Source organism: Heteronotia binoei, chromosome 7 (assembly GCF_032191835.1).
Source record: "Heteronotia binoei isolate CCM8104 ecotype False Entrance Well chromosome 7, APGP_CSIRO_Hbin_v1, whole genome shotgun sequence".
NCBI classification, from domain to species: domain Eukaryota; kingdom Metazoa; phylum Chordata; class Lepidosauria; order Squamata; family Gekkonidae; genus Heteronotia; species Heteronotia binoei.
Genome location: NC_083229.1, coordinates 16,444,323 through 16,463,192, shown reverse-complemented (window position 1 = coordinate 16,463,192; position 18,870 = coordinate 16,444,323). Strand labels below are relative to the sequence as shown.

The 18,870-nt window shown below is 45.3% G+C and overlaps 1 protein-coding gene across 1 annotated transcript in view; it reads right to left on the bottom strand.

Moving 5' to 3' along the window:
• ZFAT (zinc finger and AT-hook domain containing) overlaps positions 1 to 18,870 on the bottom strand; it is a 145,011-nt gene that overhangs the window by 37,966 nt on the left and 88,175 nt on the right. Inside the window, 3 exon segments of the mRNA XM_060243200.1 lie at positions 5,050 to 5,188; positions 10,859 to 10,947; positions 15,866 to 16,039. Coding sequence (XP_060099183.1) covers positions 5,050 to 5,188; positions 10,859 to 10,947; positions 15,866 to 16,039 — 402 coding nt within the window.

Below are 18,870 nucleotides of genomic sequence, written 5' to 3'. Positions count from 1 at the left end.
TGAAATTATTGCCCAAGAACTCTAAACAGTTTTTTTTTTAAAACGAACACCTGGAAGGTTGGAGCAATGAGGTTTTATGGGGCACATTTCATGACACTGCTAATATTTAACGTGCTCGGGCAGTGACTCTAGCTTAGGACCTGTTGGATGTTTAGCAGAGTAAATGAAGCACTGCGGAATAATGCATCCCAGACCCCTGTGTGTGTTTAGCATCAAAGAAGAAGTATACTACAAAATTAGGGGATTTTCAAAAACAGATGAATTGTGGGGAAAATGGAAAGCCCAATTTGGCGCCCCCAGGAGGCCAGCGCCCTAGGCAATTGCCTAGTTTGTCTAGTGGTAGGGCCAGCTCTGACTTTGATGGACCAATGGGCTGGTGAGGTCATGCATTCCTGTGTGTTCTTGCCTTTGACTCATTAATCTACGGCGAAAGACAGTTCTTGCTGCCTGTAAGACTTCATCTCCTTCCAGCAGATGAGATTATGAAGTCTTATAGGTAAAGGCATTTAATATGGAAAGAAGCGTCATTCTGCTTCCAGCAAAAGATGCTGAATGGCCGGGGGCTCCTATTGTGCCAGCTTTGCCTTGCTTTCTCCATCTGCTCAGCAGTGGAAAAGGGGGCTCTGTGTACATTCTGAATGCTTTTGGCTTGAGTCACCACGCCAGTATTGCTGGAGCATGGGTTTCTGTCTCCAGCAGACATGACTTCTTTTTTCCCCAAAGAAAGAATAATTTGGAAACACTTTTAGAAATGTCATGCTTGAGAGGATTATGTTTTATTCATCGTCTAGTGTTCCGGCGTTATTCTGGCATCTCTTCGAGTGGAACAGAAAGGGAAAATTTTAAATCCCCACAAGATGCTTTTTAAGGGGGAGGAGGAAGTTCTGCATTTCACTGTTCAGCGTGGGGATAAAAACTTGGAAACTCTCACAAATATACAGAAGTCATCTCCTCCCCACCTCAACAGCTCAGCATTTTCAAACACAATGCAATCTAATTTAACTTCCTTTATTTTCCTACTTGCTTTGTTGTGTCCTGCATTTTGGAATCCATTTCATACTCTGCAAGCTATCGGATCCTACACACAACAGTCACAGTCATTACTGTCTACTCAAACAGGCAGTGGCTCTCCAGGGTCTCAGGTTGAATGATCATCCATCCATCCATCCATCCATCCATCCATCCATCCATCCATCCATCCATCCATCCATCCATCCATCTATCCATCCATCCATCCATCCATCCATCCATCCATCCATCCATCCATCTATCTATCTTCCATCCGTCTGTCCATCTATCATCTATCTATCTTCCATCCGTCTGTCCATCATCTATCCATCTGTCTGTCTGTCTGTCCTTCTAACATCCATCCATCCATCTGTCTGTCCGTCCATCTATCATCCATCCATCCATCCATCCATCCATCCATCCATCCATCCATCCATCCATCTATCTGGACTACTTATCCCAGCTGCTGGCTGGGAAACCTAAGGAAGAAGCAAGAAAATACTGGGTCAAGTTTTATACCTGGTTAGAAACTTAAGATTCTCTGGTGTGAACTTTTACTTTCTATCTTTCAGGCAATATATACTACATGATCATATATTTGAACTAGAAAGGTAAGCTTAAATAGATAATTTGAATGAAGACTTACAATTGCCAAAATACTTTATTTAGATTATCATGATATAGTTTAAAGTGATATTAATATTTGATAATACCTGTTCTTAAGGAAATAGCTTCATGCAGATTAGATTAGATTTGTATTGATTTTTCTATTTCTAATTCTTCTTATCTCTTTGTTCTATCTCTTTTACATTTTGGAAAACTAATAACATTTTGAAAATCTATCTACCTACCTACCTACCTACCCATCCATCCATCCATCCACCCACCTACCTATCTACCTACCCATCCATCCATCCATCCATCCATCCATCCATCCATCCATCCACCCACCCACCCACCCACCTACCTACCTACCTACCTATCTATCTATCCATCCATCCATCTATCCATCTATCTATCGCTTTAAACTTATATCCCGCTCTCTCTGCGAATGGACTCAGGGCGACGAACAACAACCAAGGATTACATATGAAATCAATAAAACAATATAACGTTAAAAAACTATAAAATTATAAATATTACACAATGGTGCCGTTCACAACTTCTTATGGCGGTTCATAGTTTCTCCAGTGGGCCAATTCAATTTCTGTTAATTTCACAGATTGTCTATCCATTGGTGGTCTTTGAGAAATTATCTAATCTCTCATAGCCGGTATTCACTCAGTTATAAGCCGTCTCCACTCAGACATCCCAACAGCTCACCAGGTAGTCTTATTTTACGGCCTTGGTGGCTTGCAAAAAGGAGATAAGAATATCTAGTGAATGTAATGGGATTTCTCCTTACAGTGCAAGGACTGCATTTGAATCTCTCAACCCTGCCTTTCGCGACCATGTTGTAAGACAGGAGATGAGAAATACAATTCCAGTTGATCCTACAATTGTGCAAAGCTGGAATTCAGTAGCACCTTTAAGACCAACAGAGTTTTATTCAAGATGTAAGCTTCTGTGTGCATGCAAACCTTCTTTCCCATCACCTACTGCCTGGTCCTTTTAACTGGAGATGCCGAGGATCGAAGCTGGGACCTTCTGCATGCCAAGCAGGTGCTCAACCTCTGAGCCACCGCTCCTCTCCCTGTGAAAACTACAGTATGCAGAAAACAACAGTACAGCTCGTTGGTGCTTAAAACAGCTTGCAAGAGTGCAGGCATTTCTTGCCTTTGCAGATGCATCAGGTTTCCGCAACAGGCACCCGAGCTTGGCAAAAGCATGAGAACAGCACAAGGTGACCAAGGCTTTGTGCCCCATATTTCAAGGGCTTCCTCAGGAGCAAAGTCCAATCAGAAAATGGGGCATTTTCCCCCAAAACTTCTTCCCAAAGGAGAATCTGACCAATATTCTATTCCTTAGGATCCCAGAGTGCTTTGCATATGTGGCCCCCTTTTGGAAAAGAGTGCAAAGGGAAATATATGGGGTGCAGATGGGAAGTAAGGGTGTCAGACTAGAGGAAACTGTAATCAGGCCTCAGATGCAGCAGGAGCTCACAGGAGCGCAGCTCCTGAACCTTTCTGAGGGTTCCCTCTCCTCCCCTCCACCTACCTTGTCCATTGAATAGTAAGTGCAGCTGCATAACAATCCCTGGATTAGGAGAACAGGCAGTCAGTCACCCACCAGGGGCTTTGCCATGCCCCCAGCAACCCTCATTAACCCCTGGAGAAGCCTGCACCACCCTTTCTCCACTTCTTATGTGATTTTGGGTGGCGGGTGGCTGGTGGCTTGCTGGCCTTTGGACTGGGGGGGGGGGGAAGGGGGTCCAGGAGAGCCTCAGGCAAGTGAGGCCTGCTTGGGCTGGCTGGATCTCTAGCCAGCCCAAGCAGGACTCACTCACCCAGAGCTCTTCTTTCTTGCATCAGGTTGCTTTTGGCCTGGGGGGGGGGGGGGTGGCGACATGCTCATGAGTTATGCTGATGAGCTCTCCCACCTATTTTTCTACAGAATGACCCGACTATAACAAATGAATAAAAGGAGCATGAAGTACAGTTGTCTGTTTTGTAGTTATTGTCTTCTGAGCTGTCAGATGCTATGGTCAATTTTAGAGCAATGGAAATTGAGCATGTACATGCAGCTGCCTTGTACCCACTTTAAACCTTTGCTCCTTCAAGGTCAGTATTGTTTACTTGGACTGGCAACGGCTCTCCAGAGCCTCAGGTAGAGGTCTTGCACACCACCTACTAGCTGATTAAAAAACCCCACAAAAACTGGAGATCCTGGGGATTTAACCACAGACCTTCTGCAGGCCATGCAGGTGCTCCATTACCTGAGCCACAGCCCCTCCCCAAATTTGCCTTCTTTTCAGTTTGTGTGACATTTTATCAGAAACAACATATTTTTAAAGCTGATAGCCATGAAGTTACCAGGTGAGCACTTCTTGGGGAGGGGGGGGGGAGAAGGAGGAGGAAGAAGAAGAAGGAAGAAGACCCATGTTCTTACCAGGAAAGGCCTTGGCCACTATGCCCTGTTGTTGTGCCTCCAGAGGAACTGATTGGCCACTGTGTTTGAGACAGGATGCTGGAGTAGATGGACCACTGGTCTGATTCACCAGGGCTCTTCTGATGTTCTCATCAGCGGAAGGCCTGGGCCTCTATGCCCTATTGTTGGCCCTCCAGAGGAACTGGTTGGCTACTTCATTAGGGTTTGTAGAATCTTTCTAGCTCAAGGGCCGTGTTCTACTGGAGAAAGTTTTTCTTACAGACGTTTCGTTCTCGGCTGCGGAGAACATCCTCAGTGGCGTTGCAGCCGGAGCAGGTGCTCTGACCTCCGGCTGCAACGCCACTGAGGATGTTCTCCGCAGCCGAGAACGAAACGTCTGGAAGAAAAGCTTTCTCCAGTAGAACACGGCACTTGAGCCCGAAAGATTCTACAAACCCTAATGATGTTACCAGCCGTGAAAACCTGAAATCTTTGGTTGGCTACTGTTTGACACAGGATGCTAGACTAGATAGACAGCTGATCTGATCCAGCAGGGCTCTTTTTATGACTTATTTTTACACATTTATAAATCATTTATAGAAACTTATATGCAGGTTCACCACCGCTGCTGTTATATTTTTGCCTTTATGTATTTTTCTCTTTTTTGTTGTTAAAAAAAAAAAATCCTTGCTCAGTTGCCGGATTTGAAGGGTTTTGTTCTGTGTGTGTGTGTGCGTGCGCGTTTTTGTTTTTTTAAGAAAGAAATGGAGGGGAGGGCAGCGGGCCCTGCTAGAAGTCCTGGCAGCTTCCCCATCTCAGCATATTTTGATACTGGCTCTGCCGACACGTCTTCTTTAAAGAAAGTCATGCAAAAAACACCCTCCCTGGGGAGCAAAATAAGTAAATAAATCCATCCCCTCCCTTCGGCTGGAAAAGCTACTAGTGCACATTCCTGCGCAAGAGAAACGTATCTGAATTCCAAGAGGCGCCTTGCATGTTGCTTTTCAAACAGACCTTGCTGGAGAAGAGCATCGGCCGCCAGCTCGCCAGAACCCGCGTTGACGTACTCCTCGTTGGGGTGCTTCCTGTTGTAATGCCTCTTCAGGGAGCCGGATATATTGCAGGAATAATGGCAGTGAGCACACCGGAAAGGCTAGGGAAGGGGGAAAAGGAAACAGAATGAGCCATCCGCCTTCAGAGTTGCACGCACGCCAAAACGACCAAAGACCCAAACTTCGGAGCCCGTCGCTAAGGATGCCAGCCTCCAGGTGAGATTTGGGGATCCCCCAGAACTAGATCTCATCTCCAGACCAGAGAGACCAGTTCCCCTGGAGGAAATGGATGCTTTGGAGGGTGGACTGTATGGCCTTGTGCCCCACTGAGGTCCCCATGCTCCCCAGGCTCCATCCTCAATCTCCAGGAGTTTCCCAACCTGGATCTGATGACTCTACATCCTCAACCACGCCAGTGGCCAGGGGAGAAACAGAAACCCTACCCATCACAGTTAATCTGATCTAGACCCATTGTGATTTAGATGTTAACAAGCTCATTTCAAAAACCCTTCCCAAAGCAATACATGCTATTCTGCCTCCCGGCAACGTATTATTTCCAATTTTATCACCTTTTTTATGTTCTGCAAAGTTTTATACAATGAGGAAAACCAAAAAGAAAAGGCAGAATTTCTTTTTTTTTAAAGCACACATGTGATTCCGGGACAGGAAGAAGAAGAACGCAGATTTATACCCCACCATTCTCTCTGAATCAGAGACTCAGAGCGGCTTACAATCTCCTTTATCTTCTTCCTCCACAACAGACACCTTATGAGGTGGGTGGGGCTGAGAAGGCTCTCACAGAAAGCTGGCCTTTCAAGGACAACCTCTTGCAAGAGCTATGGCTGACCCATGGCCATTTCAGCAGGTGCAAGTGAAGGAGTGGGGAATCAAACCCGGTTCTCCCAGATAAGAGTCTGTGCATTTAATCACTACACTAAGCTGGAGTTGAGTGAGAGTGAGTCGAAAAGCTAGCTGAAGCTATCCCAATGTCTGGCTCAGTGTGTGGCGTGGGAGACTGGGAATCTGAACTCAGCCTTTCCAAGTGTTAGCAGAACATTCTACCCATCACACCCCACTAGCACAGAGAAGGGAGAGAGACTACATTCCCTGGTTACCTATGAAACCGCTGGTTTTCAGTGAACTTTAGGGCTCAAATTCCTCCATTCCCTAGCTGAACAGAGGTTCTAAGACTTCAGTGCTAGTCCAACTAAAATTAATTTTTGCAAAACGTAAGATTCAACCACTGCACAAAAAAAAAAAATCAATCAGTACAGATGTCCTACTAAATCCCCATTGGAGACCTCGAATAAATCCATGTAAATAGGGTTGGCTGACTTGAATACTGAACACAACCATGCAATCGTGCTTCTGAGACACAGTTTAAAGCGCCAAGACCCTTGCAAATCCTCATCTCATTCACCTGCACAACAATGCGGCTGCCGAACAGGAGAACTGAAGCTGAAAGGTAACGACCTCCCTGATGAGGTCATGGAGGAAGGAAAGATGGCAAATCAGAACTTTCAGGCCCAGCTTCAAAACTTCTCTTAAGAGTCAATGCAAAAACCACACGTGGCAATGGTGCTAGGGACTCCCCGCTCCTGTGGGGAAATGAACGGGCTGCTTTCTCTCCATGTGTGATGTACTATCAAACTGCTTCCAAACAAAGCTGAGAACCCACAAAGAATGAGCTAGAGCGTGTCGGGCAATGATAACAGCTAAAAGAATCATTTTAAGACAATGGAAAGGTCCTTTTTCTGGCTCTCTGTTACAATGGAAAGATGAAATGTTACAACTGGCATGTCATGAAAAAGTATTTTGTGTACGATAAGGACAGGGGGCGAAATTCGAGCGAGTGTGGTCAGTTTTTGTTAATAGCATTTAGGATATGAGAAGGGCAACTAAAGGTCTACGAATGGCGAAATGCACGAGGTGTGGAGAAAAGTGACACTGGGTGTTATATGTTGTATGTCTTAATATAGTGTAAAATAAATAAATAAATATGAAAAAAAAAAAGAATGAGCTAGAGCATGGCGAGGAAGAGACAGGATTTTGGGGTTCCACTTAAAAGCCATCGGTCTTGAAAAAGGCAACAAAACGTTTTGGTACCGGATAACGTGGACTGGCTTTCTGTGGATGAACTTATTCTTTATCCTACGCCTCACTGAAACAATAGTGAACGGAACGCGCAAGACTGTGAAGTGGGATAATTTGTTTCTTAAAGTACCTGTGCGCAATCTGGATGAAAGAATTCATTACAGACTGGTTTCTCATGATTTTGGTTTATGAGTCAAAAGCAGACTTTTACCCTTTAAAAAGTGCATGTGTGCACTTTGATTTATTTTTCTGCAGACTGTTTGAATTCATTTTAGTGCAGACTGGGAACAGAGGTTATGACTAAGTGCCTGCGTGCACTCTTGTGTTTCCTACTGCAGTCTGTTTAAAGGTAGAAGAGCTTTGGAATATTAAAGTGCCTTTGTGCACATCTATATTGTCCATCTTAGATTACTTGGAAGTAGAGTCTATTCAGAAGTAGAGGCTAAAAGGCTTTTCCTCTTACATATAAATGTTTTGATAATATAGTTTCACCCTGATGTTTCTCCTATTATAGTTTTGATCAAACTGTTTCCAGCTTATGGTGACTCTATGAACTAGTGGCCCTGGCTTGGATAGCCTGGTCTTCTCATAGCTTGGAAGCTAAGCTGTCAACGTTGCCAAGGGTGTTGGCGATCAGTTCACCTGAAGAAGATGGCTGCTGTAGAAGGTGGACTGTATGATATTATACCTCACTGAAGTTCTTCCCAAATCCTACCCTCCTTAGGCTCCACCCCACCCCCCAAAAAAATCTCCAGGGATTTCCCAACCTGGAGTTGGCTACCCTGGTCAGTATTTGGATGAGAGTCCACCATAAAAGTCCAGGTTGCTACGCAGAGGGAGGCAATGGCAATTCTGAATGTTTCTTGCCTTGTAAACCCTATGAGTTTTCCATGAGTTGCTTGTGACTTGATGGCATTGTCCACCATGAATTAATTACCTCTGAAATATCCACTCCCTTATTCACAGAATCATAGAGTTGGAAGGGACCTAGTCCAACCCCCTGCACAATGCAGGAAACTAACAAACACCTCCCCCAAAATTCACAGCATCTTCATTGCTGTCAGATGGCCATCCAGCCTCTGTTTAGAAACCTCCAAGGAAGGAGAGCCCACCACCTCCCGAGGAAGCTTGTTCCACTGAGGAACTGCTCTAACGGTCAGGAAGTTCTTCCGAATGTTGACCTGGAAACTCTTCTGATGTAATTTCAACCCATTGGTTCTGGCCCTACCTTCTGAGGCCACAGAAAACAATTCCACCCCATTCTCTATATGACAGCCCTTCAAGTACTTGATGGTGATCATATCGCCTCTCAGCCGCCTCCTCTCCAGGCTAAACATCCCCAGCTCCTTCAACCTTTCCTCATAGGACTTGGTCTCCAGACCCCTCACCATCTTCATTGCCCTCCTCTGGACCCGTTCCAGCTTGTCTAGATCCTTCTTCAAATGTGGTGCCCAAATCTGAACACAATACTCCAGGTGAGGTCTCACCAGAGAAGAGTAAAGTGATACCATCACTTCACTTGATCTGGACACTATACTTCTGTAGATACAGCCCAAAATTGCATTTGGCTTTTTAGCCACCACATCACACTGTTGACTCATGCTCAGCATATGGTCCACTAAGACTCCTAGATCCTTTTTGCACATACTACTACTAAGACAAGTCTCCCCCACCCTATAACCAAGCATTGGATTTTTCCTACTTAAATGTAGAACTTTAAATTTATCCCTGTTAAAATTCATTTTATTCGTTTTAGCCCAGTTTTCCAGCTTGTCAAGGTAATCCTGTATCCTGTTTCTTTCTACTATATTTGCAACCCCTCTCTATTTAGTATCATCTGCAAATTTAATAAGCATTCCCTCTATGTCTTCATCCAAATAATTTATAAAGATGTTGAACAAAACAGGTCCCAGGACAGATCCTTGAGGCACTCCACTTGTCACTCCTCTCCAAAAGGATGAGGAACCATTCACAAGCACTCTTTGGGTGCGATCTATCAACCAGTTACAGATGCACCTAATGGTAACAGGATCCAAACCAATGGCACGCAAGTACTCTTGACTGATAGTTTGATGGGCCAAAAGTTGGTGCACCAGTCTCACCCAGTCCCGACCAATCAGGTTGCTTGGATTTTCCAAGATGATAAGGGAATTATATATAAAAGATTGTTGTGCTGTATCATAACTGCAGCTAGAATTATTTGTGCTAACTCACTGACAGAAAGAAATCCCCCCAAGTGAGGAACAGGAAAATAAAATGACAAAAATATGCAATAATGACTGGATCAACTCAAAATGTTAACACTAAGGAAGGAAGAGGCAAAGATATAGCCATTTTATTGAACATTGGTGCTCATATTTAAATCGCTAAAATAATGTACCCATTTTACCCAATGCTAATCATGTAGTTAATCTTTACAAAAGGATCTCAGTGTATATTATGGTGAACAAAGTGCTAGCATGTGAATACTAGCACTACCACTAGAAGAAGAAGATGATATTGGATTTATATCCCGCCCTCCACTCCGAAGAGTCTCAGAGTGGCTCACAATCTCCTTTACCTTCCTCCCCCACAACAGATACCCTGTGAGGTAGATGAAGATAATGGATTTATATCCTGCCCTCCACTCCAGAGTCTCAGAGCAGCTCACAATCTCCTTTACCTTCCTCTCCCACAACAGACACCCTGTGAGGTAGATGAAGATATTGGATTTATATCCCGCCCTCCACTCCGAAGTCTCAGAGCGGCTCACAATCTCCTTTACCTTCCTCCCCCACAACAGACACCCTGTGAGGTGGGTGGGGCTGAGAGGGCTCTCACAGCAGCTGCCCTTTCAAGGACAACCTCTGCCAGCGCTATGGCTGACCCAAGGCCATTCCAGCAGCTGCAAGTGGAGGAGTGGGGAATCAAACCTGGTTCTCCCAGATAAGAGTCCGCACACTTAACCACTACACCAAACTGGCTCTCACTACTATTAATAACGCCACAGTACACATTTCCTAATATTGGCACAGGATTTTTTTTTTTTTACCCTAAACTGGAACGAAAAACAGCTATTCTGCAAAACATCACAGTCATTTCAGTTGAAGGGGCTTACTCGGGAGAAGTTCCCAACGGATCGTTCCCTAATCCAGACAGAGTGACATGCTTCTCTCTCTTTCAAAACTTGCCATTAAGTTCCATTGCCAGTGAGAACAAATCTGATTCTTCATCTTTTGCAAGAACGATAAAAGTTACGGCTGGCAGCAAAATGGCTTTATTGTTTTACAGCGTTCTCGGCCTTGAGAGCTGGACGAGTTAAAAATCTATATTAATAAATTGCTGTCAAATCCAGCCAGTGAGGATGTAGCCTGAAGCTACACTGTTTTAAAATGCGAGGCCATTGTTTCCCCACGACCAATGGGAATACAAACATCATTCGGTGAGAGTTCTAGGCCTCCCAGACGCACACTGTTCTTTTCTCTTTTGCAACCACAACACAGGTTGTGTTGGAAGAGGGCTGAAACACTGGTTGCGTTGTGAAAAGGGGGAAGTATCTGTGAACAGGGTTGGTGGGAACCGTCCTTTATTTTGATTGGGTGTCGCTCTCCTGGCTTTTACGGATGGGTTGCTGCATTTTAAGCATTCTCGTTGTTATTTGTGTTTTATGAGAACAAGCTTGGGCCAAAAGAGCCTACCTTGAACGAAGCATGCTGCTCCATGTGCCGCTGGAGCTGGGGCTTTTGGGCAGCGGTGTAGTCGCACACCGTGCACTTGAACTGCTTCCCTGAAACAGAAAACCAAGTAAATTCAGATGCAAATGGCCACCGGACAGAGAAGAACGGTAGGGTGAGAGGGAATGAGCTGTTGACAAGCACTTTCGGTCCTGTGCCTGCAGCTGATTAGCTGGGGGAGCAGCTCTGAAGACCCTTTAATTTGTTTGCTGTTCCACTACACCAAACTTGCTCTCATCAATTAGGGCTGCCAGCCCCCACTTGGGGAGGCACTGATAGCGGGGAAAAGGCTGACAGGGTAATGGCATGACGTCCCTTCCAGGGAAAACCCAGAAGTGACATCAGTCCTCTCTAGAAACAACCCAAAACTCCATGAATTAATCACAAAATTTCTGGCAATTCCTAGAGAGGTGTGATGGAACTTCCAGACTTTTCCTGGAAGTGATGTCACTTGGTTGCTGATGCCCCTCCCATGCCTTCCCTCTGGGATCCTGCTGGTTGCCGAGTTTGTCAGCCCTACAGTTATCATCCCAGTGAGTCATGTGTATGATTCCTCTATATACAATCCTGTTTTAAACACTCTAGCATTTATTCAAAGGTAAAGGTAGTCCCCTGTGGAAGCTCCAGTTGTTTCCGACTCTGGGGTGACATCGAAACACGACATTTTCACGGTAGACTTTTTACGGGATGGTTTGCAAATGCCTTCCCCAGTCATCCCCACTACCCCCACTCTCCCCCCAGCAAGCTGGGTACTCTTTTTACCGACATCAGAAGGATGGAAGGCTGAGTCAACCTCGAGCTGGCTACCTGAAACCCAGCTTCCACCGGGATCGAACTGAGGCCATGAGCAGAGAGCTTGGACTGCAGTACTGCAGCTTCACCACTCTGCGCCACGGGCCCCATTTTATTTGGTCCCATTTTATGCTAACCGTTTGTCCCCAACCCTTTTGAAGCCTGTGGGCACCTTTGGAATTATGACACAGTATGGCGGACACGGCCACAAAATGGCTATGACAAAATGGCTGCCGCAGCGTGCCTTCAATCAGACAATGAAGATCCTTGTGCAGCGGTTTTAAAAACCCGCATAGCCAATCAGATCTTCAAGAAGTCTGGCTGGGTAAACGCCCCACCTGGCCACAACCACTTTCTGAAAGCACTTGATGGGTTTCAGCATGTTGGGGACCCCTGCACTACACAGTCTCGTGGTCTGCAAAACGGATACCCCTTTGCCTCTTTTACAGTGCTGAACTGATTCCCTTGCACACTCCATTCTCCATTTTGTTTTCAGTTTAGTTAGAGCAGGGGTGTCGAACTGACAGAGTGTAATGGAAACGTCCCGCAGGGCCACTCTGGTCAGCCCAGCCTCAGCTGATGTTCTAATGAATACACACTCACAGACAGCCAGTTAACAGAATTGTATTAGGGTTTAGGCAATAGCAAAGTCAAGTTACAGTCCAGAAGTCAGTCCACTTACAGTCAGTCCAGCCAGTTCAACAGCACAGGTACACACAGTCCAAAAGAATAGTCAGTTACACAGTCCATCAATATCAGTCCATCCAACAATCCAACAGCATACCACTCCTCTCCTTCCGTTCTCTCCACAGAAGGTAGCATTGTGGCTACTGCTGTTATACCCCCACCCAGCCAATCACATTCCTTATTGGCTAATGGGTTACGCATGCTACTCACATGCTTTCACTTTATCACCTGTATAGCAAGTGTTACATAATCCTGCCAACAGTACCAAGAAGCCTTAAAGCGACGGATACTGTCACGAACTCATCTGGTATGAGGGCCGGATCTGACATAAAAGAGACCTTGTTGGGCCAGGCCATGTCTGGTTGGGCTGAGTCATGATGGGCCGGGCCATGTGTGTGCCTATTTAAGATTAGGTAGCAGAGATATAAATTTTATAAAGAACGCAAACAAATATATATATATTTTTTAAAAAAAAACATAAAACATGCTTAAAACGTTAGCACTCGTTGGTCTTAAAGGTGGTTTCTTTGTATTTCTCCCATGGGATCCAGGGAACTGGGTAAAGGAAGCTCTGGTTCTTTCCTTCCTTCCCCAAGGAAGGAGCCTCAGCCAATGGAGAAAATAGAGGTTTTGTTCTGCAGCTTCTGTGCAATTGAGCACGCCTTGCAAAGCAAACTGTTATGCAGGAAGAAGAGAGAGGGAGAAGGAAACAGATGACAGTCAGTTGCTCAGGGGTCTGATAGGAGCCCTCCAGAGGCCTGATTCGGCCCCCAAACTGCATGTTTGACACCCCTGAGTTAAGAGTATCAGTATGACAAGGGCATACTTTACATCTACATGGGGACCTCTGATTTTATACTACTGGTCCCAGCTCCCGCTTTATAATCAGGACAGAGAGAGGTTGTTTGAAATCCTTTCAGTAACAGCTGTCAAAAATAACTTCAAAATGGAACCCAAGTTGCAAAAGGAAGATTTCTGGTTTGGTGCTAGCTTGTCAAGAAAGTGGGGAGTTTGCTCCTCAAAGTTCTTTTTGAAATTTAGGGGAAACATACAAAGAATGCGATAGTATCTGTATAAAACATTGCTGAGAAAAGCCTTAATGTTTAAAATATATTGAAAAGATGCATTTAAAACTCTAAGAAAATTAAAGGAATAGGACCCCCTAGGTTATTATTACCCAAAACCTGTGGACACAGACATAAGAACTTGGATAAATGATAACAGCATAAAGAGAGAAAATGCTGATTTGCAGTTTCTAAAGTTTTAACTTTATGTTTATATTGCATATATACATATGTGTGTGTGTGTATTTTTTCTTGATACTCTTGGTATTTTTAGCATTGTTTTAAAGGTATGTTTGTATACGCCTGAATTTTTTAATTAATGTCTAATTAAATTTGGGGGACGGGGAGATGAAGATTTCACTGGTGGTTATGAACAGCAAGAAACTGCAAACAGCTGGATTCTGCGTTGCCCTGCTATTCTGGCATGCAGAACACACAGCTGGAAAGCAATGGGGGCTGATCTTGCAGGGATTATGTCCGAAGCACAGAGATGAATGGCAGGCCCCTCTGGGAGACAGAGTTCCGCTCGCCTTGATGAAACTTTGGACTCATCCAAAAAAGACAGCTATACCCAAACAATGTAGGAAAGATGTCCCAAGGCTTGTGGGAAGGATATCTGGAAGTATTTACTCAGGAAAAGAAAAATAAAAAAGGGGGGGGGATGATAAAGCTCCAAACAGAAGGGACCACAAGAGAACAATTAACATAACAGATGTAGATTTTCTGTTCTCCTTTCCAAATACGGACCCTACAAAGCAGCTAGCAACGAATAGCTGAAAACTCCACATTACAGTAAAATAGAGCAGATGTAAATGCAAAAGCAGCAGCATTTGCAAAAACTGCAAATAAGTAAAATGAATAAACTGAAATCCATCAGAAGATATTACCAGTCAAGCAAAGGCCAGGTCTGCCAATATAGTGGAAAGAGGCAGGTAGACGGGAACGCAGTTCTGGCTGGCTTGGTGTCAGGGGGTATGGCCTAATATGCAAATGAGTCCCTGCCAATGTTCCCTCTAAGTTGCAGAGTCTTGTGAGCAAAAATTCTGCTTTGTGAGCTACTGGCATTCAAGCTGTGAGCTAGTGCATCAATCAGTGTGCTCTGGGGCCATCCTTCCCGAGCTAAGACAAAAAGATGTGAGCTGGAGGCTAAAAATCTGTGAGCTAGCTCACGCTGACTCAGCTTAGAGGGAACACTGGTCCCTGCTGGTCTTTTTCTACAAAAAGCCCTGTGCGAAACAATGGTGATGTCAGGGGGTGTGGCCTAGTATGCAAATGAGTTCCTGCTGGGCTTTTCCTACACAAATAGCCCTGAATGAGGGTATCCAACAACTGTGCATTACAATGACCCCACTAGGGTCCCCCTGGGGAAGGTAGGGTCCCCTGCTGCCAGCCTCTGTCCCCCAGCCGGTGGGGGGACTTCCCAGGAGAAAGAGGAAGGCCTGTGCTGCATTGCACAGGAAGTGACATCAGCATGCCAGCGACATCCAGGTGTGGCTCTGTTATTTGGGTAAAAACTCTTAGTAAAGGTAAAGGTAGTCCCCTGTGCAAGCACCAGTCGTTTCCGACTCTGGGGTAACGTTGCTTTCACAACGATTTCAGGTTTTCACGGCTGGCATCATCATTAGGGTTTGTAGAATCTTTCGGGCTCTAGTGCCGTGTTCTACTGGAGAAAAACTTTCTCCAGTAGAACACGGCACTTGAGCCCGAAAGATTCTACAAACCCTAATGCTTTCACAACGTTTTCATGGCAGACTTTTTAATGGGGTGGTTTGCCGTTGCCTTCCCCAGTCATCTATGCTTTCCCCCAAGCAAGCTGGATACTCCTTTGACCGACCTCGGAAGGATGGAAGGCTGAGTCAACCTGGAGCCGGCTACGTGAACCCAGCTTCCGCCGAGATCGAACTCAGGTCGTGAGCAAAGCTTGGACTGCAGTACTGCAGCTTTACCACTCTGCGCCACGGGGCTGCTTTGAAAACTCTTAATAGAGGCCGTTTTTATCATAGAGTTTTTGCCCAAATACCAGGGCGTCATAGCAATGTCATAAGCAAGGATGATGTCGTGTCCTGTGTGATGCTGACAACGTAGCCTAGGCCTTCCTCCTTCTCCTGGTAAGCCCTCTCATCCCCCGCTGGTTGCCAGGACGAACCTGGAAACCCTAGACCACACCCACTTTTTGAAAAGCTCCGTGGATACCTGGAGAAGTACCATTAGGCACTATGAGTACCCACAGGCACTTTTGGGGGGAATCCCGTGCATAAGCTGGATAGAATAGCAGGACATAACCTGTTCTACTCCACTCCTTGGCACACTGCCGCCAGTACTGTGGGCAGCCTCATCACAGCATCTGGACAAGAGCCAGACAACCTCACCAGCCCTATGGTTCTTTGGCGCCGGGAAGCATTTAAGTGCCCAGACTCAAGTGACTCACCGTCTGCGGTGTGGAGGACTTTGTGGCTCTTCAGGGTGCCTTTGGATTTGAACTTCTTCCCACACATGTCACACAGGTGGGTTTTCTCGGAGCTGTGCCGGTTCATGTGAGCTTTCAGGTTGCTCTTGCTTCGAGTGGCGTATTCGCAAAGGGAGCACTTGAACGGCTTGACACCTAGAAGACAACGACAGGTAGGATGGCGAGCCGCCAACACGAACAAAAGAAACTGCCTTAAACCGATCAAGGTCGGTATTGTCCACTCACACTGGCAGCTGCTCTCTAGCATCTCAGGCAGAGGTCTTTCCTATCATCTATCGCTTCGTTAAACTGAAGGCGCTGGGGACTGAATCTGCAGGCCAAGCAAAGGCTGTCCCTGAGGCGTCCCGTAGTCTCACGCTCGTGCCCACCAACATCTTTTCCGGCGCCTGCCGAAGAGTTTTAGAGACTGGACTAGGGCCAGGTGGAGCTTTTGCCCAGCACGGCTTCTGACTGAGCGCTGGAGATCTGATTGGCTCTGCAGACTTTTCAAATGTGTTGCACCATGTGACTGAGCGTCGTAGCAGCCATTCTGGGACTAGCTCTGCCTCCTCTCTTAGGAACCACGCTGCATTTTACTTTTGGCTAGGCAGTTCATGGTCTCCGGAACTCCAAGTTAAAGGTTCCCTAAGCACCCCAGAGTCGGAAGTCTGGTGCTTGCACGGGGACCACCTCTCCTGGTATTCTCCTCCCACAAAAAACCATTACACTCAATGGAAGAAGAGCATTTGGCTGTCCTCAACCAGAGCCAAGGTTTTCCAACCCTGGCTCTCACCTGGTGGAACTTTCTGTCCAACGAGACCTGGGCTCTGCAGGATTTGATGCAGTATTGCAAGGCCTGTAAGATGGAGATGTTCTGATGGGCCTACGTTTGAGAACAACAATGGTTTCTATCTGGGCTGACCTCCTTGCCTCTCTCTCCCCTTTGTACCCTGTTTCCTTTTCCTTTGTTTGCTATCCTCTATTCACCTAACTATAGTATCTATTCCTTCACAGAGAAAGGGCACTATCTTGTACTCCCTTTTTATGTGTCATCTTATTGGTGCTTGTATTATTTGTAAGAGTTGTCGTAATAGTTTTAATTTATGAATAGCGTGGCTACCCGCTCTGAGTCCTGTTGTACAGGGGAGGGGGGGGCTTTAAATCTAATAGATAAATAAATAAAAATAAAAACTGCAACTAGGAAACTGCCGCATTTTAAACTGTCTTGTGCCAAGGATTTTAGCGATTTGGGAGCATCCAGAATTGCAAGCCTCGGGCTATCTTTAGATGGTTGCAATAATGTCACTTATCCTTCTCAGCGCAGGGACGGAGCATTCACTGGGCCAGCTAGTTTTTCATTCATAAACAAAAAGGGTTCAAAATATTAATTACTGAATAACTCGTGACCTATCTCCTGAGGCAGAAAAATCATAAAGCAGACTTTCTCCGGTCCAAGACTGGAACTGATTAACACAAACTTTGCATGAACTCCCCATATAAGATACAGCAGGAGTCTTCTAAAAGCTGATGTGCCAGTTCTTTGCTTTTTGTAGCACTAAAGCAAAGAATGTAAGAACATAAGAAAAGCCATGATGGATCAGGCCAATGGCCCATCCAGTCCAACACTCTGGGTCAGTGGCCAAAACACAGGTGCCATCAGGAGGTCCACTAGTGGGGCCAGAACTCCAGAAGCCTTCCCACTGTTGCCCCCCCTCCCCAAGCACCAAGAACACAGAGCATACCTGCCCCAGACATAGTCTTCCATCTACACATTGTGGCTAGCATCTACTGATGGATCTCTGGAGGTTAAAAAAACCCTGCTTGTTATTTATTGTGTCAGTTTACAGATGTCATGAACGAACATAACAAGTTGCCAGCCATTTAAATAGGATGGGATGCATTCCCAAGTGACCTGCTTAGCGACAGAGTTAGCTAAACTAGTTTTAATACAAGAGTAGCAGTTGCATTTGCCAAATGTATTTATTTATTTCATTTATACCCAGCCTTTCTCTGGGCAATGGGGACCCAAAACGGTGTTATATCATTTTCCTCTCCTCCATTTTATCCGCACAACAACCCTGTGAGGTAGGTTAGGCTAAGCATATGTGACTGGCCAAGGACACCCCAGAAAGCTTCCATGGCAGAGTAAGGACTCAGACCTGGGCTTCCTGGTTCCTAGTTCCACACTCTAACCTCTTCACCACATAAACTCTTAGTACGTTAAAACCAACTGAGTTAACTTAATATACAACTTTGAAGATAGATCCCAGTAGGCAGCCGTGTTGGTCTGAAGCAACAGAACAAACCAGTAGACGAGTGCACCTTTAAGACCAACTAAGATTTATTCAGAATGGAAGCTTTCGTATGCTCTTAAGCAGACTTCATCAGACAAAATGGGAATGGCAAGCAGCAGTTCTTAATATAAGTGGGCAGTGTGGAATCATGGGAATGTTTCAGCAGATTAAAAGAATCACAAATAGAGATCTGTGTTTGTTAGGACAAAGCAGGGCTGAAAAAACACTGGAGGGTGATAAAAAGCAGACTGCTGTTGTAGGTGAAAAGTGCCATAATAGAGGGCATGGTTTCTCAAGAGATTACAACATCCATTTAAACTAACAAAGCCAGAATGTTACTTAGATTTATGGCACTTCGCACCTACAACAGCAGTCTGCTTTTTATCACCCTCCAGTGTTTTTTCAGCCCTGTTTTGTCCTAACACTAATAAACACAGATCCCTATTTGTGATTCTTTTAATCTGCTAAAAACATTCCCATGATTCCACACTGCCCACTTGTATTAAGAATTGCTGCTTGCCATTCCCATTTTGTCTGATGAAGTCTGCTTAAGGGCATACGAAAGCTTCCATTCTGATTAAAACTTAGTTGGTCTTAAAGGTGCACTTGTCTACTGCTTTCTTCTCTACAACTTTGAAGACTATCTCATGTAATGAAAATTTATTACAGGGAAGACTGCAAGTCTAAAACGAT